Below are 10,779 nucleotides of genomic sequence, written 5' to 3'. Positions count from 1 at the left end.
TGTTTGTGTGTGTGTGTGTATGTGTTCGGTCTCGGGACTCATCAGTCACTGACCCCTCGCTGGGGAAGCTGTCCGACTGCGTCTGAGACAGTACTCAAGCCCAGACAACAGCTGGTCGCTGGCCTTGGACTGAGCCGGGCCCTGGTCTGGCGCCGACCCAAATGGACTGGGCTGCACCCGTTACTCAGTTGGCTTCTGTCTGGGTAGAGCGTGCAGCAGGGCCATAGGCTGGGATCGGCGGGGAGTAGTGACACAGGACTTGCCTGTCATGAGTTAAAATACAAATCTCTATCTCTCAGTATGGTGACTGTTGGAATAAACCTGGTTAAAGAAGAACTGCTGCACTGCCATTCAAATGAAGGCTAATGTGCAGGATGAGCGGGGGGAAATGTGAAGCCAAATGTATGGATTTATTCGTTTCAAGGCAGCACCCTTGTGACTAACTGAGACAAACACATCCATTCATTTAAGCAGAGCTGTATGACTCATTTTATAATTGGCTAGACTCAATTCTGGAGGCAACAGCATTTTTTCAAAGCCAAAATCTTGTCCACTTTTACTATGATAAATGAAACTCCTTCCAAAAAGTAGATCACCCTGTTTTTTTTTTTTGTATTTAGAACTCTGCGATGGCCTATGACAGAGAAAGGGGACATGCAACTGCATCTGACTTAGACTAACAATTTCTTATTTCCTTTTTCTTGTTTAACAGCCGAATGAGTGCCACAAGTCTGACTACCTCTGTCCACACACTGGGAGAGGCAGAGCGCGGCCATCCCACCCAAGCAGAACTGCTTGCGGTAAAGGTAAATGAGAAAAAGAAACACCCCATTCCTCAGTTTGCAGCTGTTTATCTGAATAAAAGGGTATGGCTTCCATCACACAGAGAGGCATCAAACAGATGAGACGGTTCCTTTCAGTGAGGGCTCCAGCAAGTGTTTCATTGACTGCAGAAATGAATGTAGCGGCAATATGGTCACACAGTCATTTCAGTTCTTTACGAATAACTTCATCACCGTGACAACATTGGCTAGCCATGCACAATAGACTGACATGGCTGAGTAACAATGCCAGTCACTTCTGTGAGCAAAGTTTGTAATGAAGGCTATTTTAAAACTTGTTACAGAACAGTTGGATAATAATATTTGATATTCAGCTCTTGCCTCTTGTCAGAAGCCTAGTCCTTGGAACTTAGACCTTTATGATTTGAAGACTTGGGACGTGCTTGTACTGGATAATGCACTGATGAAATGGATAAAAGAAATGCATACAGCAAGCATAAATAGATAGATAGATAGTATCTATCTATTTAATTTTGCTCTTTTATTTTTTTTCAGCCGTACACATAGAGAAGATCATCTTGAAGGAAATCTCCGCAAGTCCAAGGGAGTACAGTTTTGAGGTAAGTCCACAGTTTTCTCCTGCATCAACAATTGTGGTTTCATCTCTCCAACAGTATCAAGTAGTGTTTTGGAGACGTATTTTGTTGAGAGTTTTTAGGGTATGTTCAAGCATGAAAATGATCAAACAGCTTCTTTTTACGGAGTATGATTGCATCAATGGTCTCTGCAGGGTCTGATATGCCTGCCTCCTCAGGAATGGCAAAGATGTTTTTTATGTGTGTATATTAAGGCATCAGTAAAGCATCGTCTATCCTATTCCATCCTATCCCATAGACGTCTCGAGGACCGTAAGTAGTCAGTATCATGACTGAGTCCTGGTTCCTCATTCTTGCCCTGATTGCCCCCTATTCCTTACCTGCTAGTAAGGGCAGTTTGTAACTCAATGGAACCTGGCTGCAGAGCCCCTGTTGTGGAGGTGGAGGGCCAGGGGTGGAGGCTGCAGAGCCCCTGTTGTGGAGGTGGAGGGCCAGGGGTGGAGGCTGGAGAGAGGAGGTCTCGAGTGAGAGTATGAGACTGTGGCCTGGTGCCAGATGGCTGACGCAGAGCTGGAGCTCCAGAGCACGAAGGGAATGTACGGAGCTCCTGCTGTGGACACACACACACAGACACACACACACACAGAGAGAGAGAGAGAGAGAGAGAGAGAGACACACACACATACATACACAGACACACACACACACACACACACACACAGAGACATCTTCGAAACACAAATACACCCTTGAGACACGAACACTCACACACACACAAACAATAACATACACACATACATTGTACTGAGCCTCTGCTCTCTGTGTCATGTAACTTGATTTGAAGTCCCAGCAGGTCATTTCATGTTATGAAGGAGCGACGGATAGATAAAGAGACAAGTATGGAACCTTGTTCTTTTATTTCCATTCTGCCCCCCCCCCCCTTTGTTTCGAACAAGATCCTGACAAACAGGCCGAAGTGGGGTTGTTGATCTCTAACTGCATCCCTTCTGGGAAAAAGACTATTATCCTCTACCATAACAGTGTGGAGACTTTGTGTTGGTGTGTGTGTGTGTGTGTGTGTGGGTGGGTTGCAGGATGCCCAGAGGCCAACTGTGTTGCAACTTGGACGAAATATCAACCCTCTTCTCCCTCCTTCCCCCTGACCTAGCCACACATCTGCAGGAGGGGGGGAGGGGGGGTTGATTTTTATTATGATATTTTGGCCCCATAATGAAGTGTGAACATGGAAGAACAACAAATGTCTCAGAGCAGGCCTCAGAGCAGAGCAGGACCAAAGTAGCCCATGGTGCTGTCGAGGAGCTCATCAAAAGCAGCCAGGGTCTTGAGAAAGGTCATGTTTACGGTAAAGCTGGAAGAGCCGCCGTTGTTGATAGTACTTAATATCTGTCTTGTATTTCCTAAGCAGACATTTTAAGGCCAAGAAAGAAAAAAAAGTTGGACTTACATATTCACAGTTTCAAACCCCCCACCCCTCACCACTGTGTACAGTTAAATCCTAAAATCCTGTGCTGGGGTGGGGGGAAATATCCTGGCAAAGGATTTTTGTCTAGATGCTTATTATGACTACCATCATCCAGCGTCTAGACTAGTCTGACAGTGAGTTACTCAAGAGTGAATAAGTCCTTGTGTTCCCATGTTCCCTCTTCCCTGGAAGATGTCCTTCCGGCGCTGTCTCTGCAGTGGCCGGGAGGCCAGTGGTGGACATATTGAGGTTGTGTGTGAAGAGGTTTTGTGGCCGGGCCCATCTCTCCCTTCTCCTCTCTGACGGCCTCGGCGGCGCTCCCTGTCGTCTCCCCGGGGCTCGTGGAGCGAGGGGTGAGGGTCTCTGGTGAAGCTGAGTGTGACGGAGAGCTGCGTTGACAGAGGGAAGCGGTGACCGCGTCCTTGCTGAAGTGACCGCCTGTGACACAGATCTGAACTGAAAGTACCCACCCACCCACCCACCCTCTCCTCACAGTAAGGCTCCCGGCGCTTGGATGTCTGTTTCTCGTGCTGGGAAGATGGCAAGGGCTTCCCATTATGGTCAGCATTCGGGAAGATGAAAGAAACAAAAAGAACACACCAACGAATATTGTGTTAAAGGCTTGATCAAATGTGTAAAGGACTAATGGATTCCTGTATGTGCTATATGCTAAGGCAGAATAGTATGTAAAATTAAACTATTCATTAAAATCTGTGTTCAGACCAATAGGTTCATCTGTAGTATAAGTAATCTAGATGAGGGAGCTTAAATAATGGATCCTTTTGGTCAGAAAAAGGGAAAAATCTATAAAGTAGTGGAAAATCGTTAGCCGCGATTTTATTCGCGCTGCTAGGCAGCCTGGATTCCATGGACCAAATGTTCCCCTCAACGAAGGAACCCATCACAGAACGGAGGGGGGACAGCAAGACGATGACGACACACCGAAGCGGTTATGAGATATGTACAGACGCATTTGATAGACATTCGTAGCGCCCAATAAACGGCTCTGGGCATTCGTAAACCACGTCTCGAATACGAGAAAATTAATGTGTAGTTCCCAGACCCCGTCTCAATGAGATGAGGTCTGGCGTTAGCCAGGCTAGAAAATCGTGGCAGTGATGTGGGGAATAGTGTAGGGCAGGGGCATGTACCATAGACTGAAACATCTTGGTATACCATCGCTGAGGCAACTTCTCCACAGGTCAGGATGGTGTCCGATGGACAAAAACTGACACTTCTAATAATACTCACTTAGTCAGGGAGTAAATTGAGTCAGCCCGGGAGGATGACAGGAGCTGGCTGACTCCCTCTGGCTGGGCGTGGGCTGCTCTACTGCGCTATCGCTCAGTTTTTCCCCATCTGCCCCATTAATGACCAGTAGTACTATTCTAGATTTTATCAGGACGAGGAGAACACCGTTGGCTCTGTTACTGTTTAGATAAAACAAAAAATGGTGCCACCAAATTGGGTGCTGACTCTACCAACAATGAACCAGTGCCACTAGTGGCAAAATGTGTTATCCTCCCTGTGCTGTACTCTGCTATATCCTGTAAGCGTTCAACTGTACTCATATTCAATACCAGTATTCATACCAGTACTGCTCCGTTATCACAGACATGAACAATTTAATGATCAATTCAATTCAGAAAATGTTTTTATTCCCCTGAGGGACAATTCCAAGAAAACAGGTATGGCAAAGGACCGACTGTTCATGACATGATCATGCAAAGATCTCAGAGTGGAGCGCTCTTGAATCTTTGATGTCTAGCCCTGTACCTCCTGTGACTGTTATTTAGCATGAAGTATAAAATCACCTCTCCTTCATGACCTAATTAAATCTGTGATCAGTGGGAAGCCTTATAGCTTATGCAATCAGTGCCGTTCCCCTGTCATCGAATGTGTCTGCTAGCTAGGCTTGCTGTTTTCTCATTAACCATTATTAGCTTCAAAACGAATAAAAAAGGAGTTGGCCAAGATCATGTTTGTCTGAAGAGGTGTGTGGGCTAGCACATGCTCTGCTGGATTGATGCCCATACATGCGATGGCAGAGATTTAGTGTAGTGCTTGGGGAATCGGGTAAATCGTAGGGATGAGTGGATGAAATCAGGAAATGAAGTTCAGCGTTGTCAGGCATGTTTTATCCCCTGCACAAATGAGTTTAATCCAGGCTGGACAAGCATCCTGTCTGCCTGCAGGCCGTGATTGGTGAGAAAGGTGTAGTAAGCTGATTTGACAATCAATCAGGCAGATATAAACACACACATAAAGCACATGACTCATACACATGAAGACACACACACACACACACACACACACACACACACACACACATTTGCACACAGCTGTTAGCATGGCGGATGAACAGAGCGGTACGGTAGCTTGTGCCATCTGTTTCCTGGGTGGCTGTTGCCAGAGCATCCATCCTCATTATCATCCGGTGGGCAGCAGCAGCATTAGCACCACCGCCACATCTGGATGTGTGTCACGTTAGTGTGTGCCAAGCACAGTCTGACATCACACACACGCACACTCACACACGCATGCTGTAACTGTCTATTCAGCAGCTCTAACCTAAGGGTCCTGCGAAAGCTGCTGTCATATGTGCCTGACGGAAATCCACAGCCGTGTGCCATGAGTGAGCCCAGCTTGGTTCTGCACGGCTCATGAGGCTTCTGCTCTACAGTTACAAATGGGAATCAGCGAGGAAGAAAGAAGGCCGATTTTAATTCTGTGTGTGTGTGTGTGTGTGTGTGTGTGTGTGTGTGTGTGTGTGTGTCGTGAAAATGTCTGCCAGTGGTATTCATGTGTGGAAAAAGAAAATAAATAAATAAAAAGCTCAGTGTTGATGGAGACATGCATTACACGTTAACTGTCTGTACTTGGTCAGTGTAAACACAGCTCTGATTTCACATAATAGCTTCGAGCTCCATGTCGCGAGCTAAGACGGGGCCACTGATCCCGGGACAGATACACAGTGATGAGTGACGGGGGGGTTGTGAGGGGAAACCAAATGCATTTTTAAAGAGGCTGGGACTCGGCTATTACTGTCAAACCTTAAAGAGTGTGATTTTGTGTGTGGTGTTCGTGTGTGTGTGTGTGTGTGTGTGTCATGGCTTTTGTGATGTTTAAATGACCTGGTGGCAAGTGAGAAGGAGATTAGAGGCCAGTTTCTGTCCTCCCCCAGGACAGTCATAAGATAGACCTTTAAAAAGAAGGATCTCTCCCTCTCCAACCCCCTTCCCTGTGTGCATTCACAAAAGACAGGAAGAGAACCTTCCCTCTTTTCCTCCCTTGTGGCTCTCTCTCTCTCTCTCTCTCTCGTGGCTGTGTTTATACGTCATGTCACAGTAATGCCCATACATCCCACTGCTGCCAAACCCAAATGCCGCCCCCCATTCACTCACTGCAGTGCAGCACCTTTTCCTTTTCCCATGTTCAGTGTACGGCCAATGACTTTCTGTGTGGTGTGTTGGTGGCATCAGGTATTCTGGGCGAACAGGGGGCCTGAGCAGTCCCTAGAGGCAGATGGAATCTTGCTAGGAAGGCAGCCGACCTGTAATAAGTCCCAAAATGTTTATCCGTTGCTGGAACCCCGCTCTGGTGTTGAGAGAAGCAGTTTAGAGCAACAGCTAAACATTTCAGCACCCTCGGACGGTCTGTCTGGGAGGGGGAGGGGGAGGGGGGTAATTAAGGAAAGGATCCTCTTATCGACAGTCCACATGGCTGTCAGCCAGAGGTCCTTTTAGAGAAAATTCCCACTGTTTTATGAGCGGGGCAGCTCATCAAAGATTTTGGGTAACTGCAAATTAAACAGCCATTGCCTAGATGTCTGTCTGTCTGCAATCAGATGCTGACTCCAAGGGTCTTACTCTCCTTCTCTACCTCCTGGTCCGGCACGGAGGCTTGAGAAGATGAGAGCTCAGCATCTTTACTTGTGGTTCACCGCAGACTGCTCTCACTCCCCCGCCCCCCCCTTACATGAGTCATGGTCACCACATCAGAGGGAAGCCGCTCCATAGTCACACATTGCAGGCCACATTGCCTATTATTCTCAGGCTAGAAATTGTCAGTGGAGCTGACAACTGATGCTAGCAGACAGAGCATATTATGTTTGAGCATGGAGATAAAAGGCACTACTCTCCAATATTGATTTGCCCAGGTCACAGCTGGAACAAGAGAAAAGATTGAATTCATCCTGAATGATTATGCCTACCAGACTTAATACAGTTTGTCTTTTTAAAGCTGCTAGAAAGGATTGACTCTTTGGTCTCTCTGCACTGAAAGGCTTCAATTTCTCCCTGCTCCAAATGCTTGTGATTGACATCAGGAAAATTGTGTGTGTTCAGCTAACATTAATTAAGAGTGCCACTGACAAGCTCAGTCAGCTTATTGGTATATGATAAGATATGATATAATACGATATAGGCTAAGAGGGTGATTGATCTGTGTTCACATTTTTACTGAAATGTTACAATAGCCTTATTTGAATAAAGGTGTTTTTAGCCTACTTATGGAATAGATTTGCATTTGATGATGGTCAGGAAGTTTCACTTTTGTAGAACAATGTTTTTTGTGACTCTTTGCTGATGTGGCTTGTGGCATCATCATTACCACAAGAGAGATAGGCTTAAAACTATGTATCCCTGACTGTTTCCCACAGAACTGAATTGTGGGGGTAAGTTTGCAGAATCAACTTGAACAGTTTTTAACAAATTAGCGTAGCGTGGTTATGGCGAACCAGATTTAAGCACAATTTAGTGCAACCAGTAAAATCATTGTGTGGCACCTCAGGTTTGGCCCAGACTCCTTCCAGGTGAAGCAGCAGCTTTAGGTTAACCTGCATCACCATGCAGTGAATCCTAAGCTGGCATTTTTAGCTTCACTGCTTTTGCACAGGCACCACTGTACTCCACCCTGTTTCCTGAAACAATATTTTGACTCCGTCGATGAGCTACAACTCTTCTCCCGGGTTCAGACCCAGACACTAGGTAAATATTTAGATGCCACGGGGCATTTGGTTGGAGAGGGAGAGCCCGCTGGCTCTCTCTCTCTACCCGATGTGAATCACATTCACAGCTGATAGAGCTAGCTGCCTCTTCTGATAGTGCAGCTCCAGGGGCTTAGTTCTGAAACAGTGATCACGAGTAGTACAATTAATCGATCAATCAACAATTATTTTTATAATTGGTCCATCGGTCTGTGTCTTTGTTTTAGTCCTTGAGCCAGAGGGATTGATTGGTAGCCTCTGAGGGGATTAAGTCTCATAGTGATTTTTGGCAAGGTATACCACCCTAGAGTTTGAAAAGAAGTGGTAGTATTGCATTTGTTTTAGGTTTTTGTGTCTTATCTTACACCCTGTTTATGTCTATTATACGCTTATGAGGGGCTATATTTCAGGTGAATAGGCTTAAATCTTAAGCGTTTTTTGAAATATTATGTATGAATTTTATGCAATCATTTGCATACATTTCAAGTACAGAAATCCTAACTGGATAAAGTCAGGTTCTTTTTGTTTTTCATTTTGTTTACATATTTAAGTGAAGTGTTCCTGAAATTCCTGAAATGCTGTATTTTTGAGAATGTCTTCATACATTTGCTGAAAACCCATGTTCTATATTCCGTAACTTTTATTTACTTTCCATACTATCGGCAACAAACCATATATGAACAACCTCTATAAAATCCTCCAGCATATAGGAGTATAACTGGAAACTTAAATGTTTGTAAGTACAATTGAAGTGAAGAGGAAATGCAATGCTATGCTATCACATATTTTCTAATTTTTGGCTGGTATACCTTCTCAAAAATCACTATGAGATGTATTCCCTTGAATGGTACCGATTGACCAAAATTATGGGGTGTGGCTCAAGGACTGTTTGTTTTAAGGGAAATACCTCAAAGTTGTGTCCTTTTTTAAACTGAATATTTTCAGCTTTACTAACTCTCTTATGAGAGGAAACTAAATATCTTTGGTGTGTGGAAAAAACAAGGCATTTTAGGACACAGTTTTCTTTTTACAATTTTCTTTTTTTATGAAAATTACCCTTAGTTGCAAGTCCCTAATCACGACTGACAGGGTTTTTCTCTTGGGCCATCATAGCAGATGATGTTATTTTCCTAAACACAAGGGTTTTGTTCAAGTCGTAGCGCAAGGAGGATGAAGGTTCAGCACTTTCATTAGATTTGTTTTGTATTATTTGTATTGTCTTGTCTTGTATGTTTTGTAAATATGATCTAATCTAATACTGTGCCATGATCCTTAGCTAAGCAGTTGGCTCGTCATCAACTTTTACACATTTTTATATTCTTTTAGAAAGTTAAAGAACGTAACTGTCCCAGCTGGTGTTCCTCCTTCCAGTTCAGTCCCACTGCTCCCTGATTTCCTGTAGTAAGCCATATCTACTGGGGTTGTGGTCGGAGTTATAGTGTCATCAAAATCCATGGAGAGTAATGACGACATCCTCTAAGAATTCCTTCCCTTATGTCCACATTACAATTTAGGAATTATTACACTGAAGACTTGGTCACTGTTGGATGTGGGGCCTAAGAAAGCAGATTAAAACATTGGATAGTCTGGAAAAATATAGCTCTTGAGGTCTTTTTCCTCCCCTATGAAGACATTGGGTATTATGTCTTGCTTGTAAGGCTCATGTTGCTGCGATTACATGTCAAAGAACATTGTTTCCGATATGTGTTTGGGCCTTTGGAATGCAGAAATGTTCTGGACAAATATTGTAATGACCTAGTTTGGCTGCGGCCTGGTTGCTGAAACATTCTGGGCATGCATCGTGTGTGTGACGTCAGTGGACAAGTGGGCGTGTGCTCTGAGAGACTTGAACCAATCACAGCTAACCAGTCTGAGATACACGTCTTTGGGCATCATCAGAGAACTAAATAATTTGCACTCTTTAAAACTGCATTAGGTCATAGTCTGTGACTGAAAGGTGGAATTTTGAGTTTCTTGGCATGTGGAAAATGCTAAGAGGAAAAGGCTCTGGAAAGTTTTGAAGAACGAAGAAGCAAGGTGCAGTTCTCCCCAGGGTGACTCCCGGGCTATAAATCCTCTCCCATAAGATCTACTGAAGTGAAGCAGCCTCTGGAGGAGGAGGAGGAGGAGGGAGTGGCAGGAGGTGTAAGGTGTTTTGTGATGTTTGATCCCAGCCCCTCTTCTCTCTTTTCTCTCCCACGCTTTAGGTGCTCTGGTCAGATCAGTCATCCAGCACTGTGACCAAATCCCACCTTGAGCTGGAGAATTTCCTTTTAAAGGTACACACACACACACACACACACACACACACACACTCTCTCTCTCTCTCTCTCTCTCTCTCTCTCTCTCTCTCTCTCTCTCTCTCTCTCTCACACACACTCTCACTCTCTTACTCACTCACTCACTCTAACTCTAACTCTCTCCCTGATAGATTATCTCACAGATATGGCTGCTGTGTGTTTTTAAATTTAAAACCAGGTCACAATCCCACCATCTGGCAACATCGTTGGTGCAAGTTTTTGTGTTTTGTTATTTATTTCCACCACACTTAAAGAATGCAATAGCTGGAGTCTGGGTCTGTCATATCGGAATGTTATTTTGATGCATTACTTGGTGAACTATGGGTGAATAAACGACTAAAGAAATACCTCTGTGAGTCTGTGAGAGCCATAACTGTGTTTTTATAATCAGGGAAAGTCTGACCTCTTGCTGTCTTGCTGCTGTGTCAGTGCTATTTGTTTTGAGTGAATAACTAGTGGCTGCCCCCCCCCATCTCTCTCTCTCTCTCTCAGCTGCCTAAAGGGCACTGCTCTGAGACCTGTGAGAAGGGGCTTCTGAGGTTACTGAGCCAGAGGGACCAACACGAGCCCATGGATCTGGAGAGGATACTCAAGTGAGTAGGGACACCTCTAACACCTTATTTTCTTGCTT

The 10,779-nt window shown here is 44.8% G+C and overlaps 1 protein-coding gene across 1 annotated transcript in view; it reads left to right on the top strand.

The window, feature by feature from the left end:
• zcchc2 (zinc finger, CCHC domain containing 2) overlaps positions 1-10,779 on the top strand; it is a gene marked incomplete in the record, with an annotated part of 44,012 nt that overhangs the window by 2,980 nt on the left and 30,253 nt on the right. Inside the window, 4 exon segments of the mRNA XM_048248061.1 lie at positions 713-806; positions 1,338-1,402; positions 10,056-10,127; positions 10,641-10,741. Coding sequence (XP_048104018.1) covers positions 713-806; positions 1,338-1,402; positions 10,056-10,127; positions 10,641-10,741 — 332 coding nt within the window.

This window comes from Alosa alosa, chromosome 1 (assembly GCF_017589495.1).
Source record: "Alosa alosa isolate M-15738 ecotype Scorff River chromosome 1, AALO_Geno_1.1, whole genome shotgun sequence".
Lineage (NCBI taxonomy): Eukaryota > Metazoa > Chordata > Actinopteri > Clupeiformes > Clupeidae > Alosa > Alosa alosa.
The sequence above is the reverse complement of the archived record's forward strand: the minus strand, read 5'-3'. Positions and strand labels throughout refer to the sequence as shown.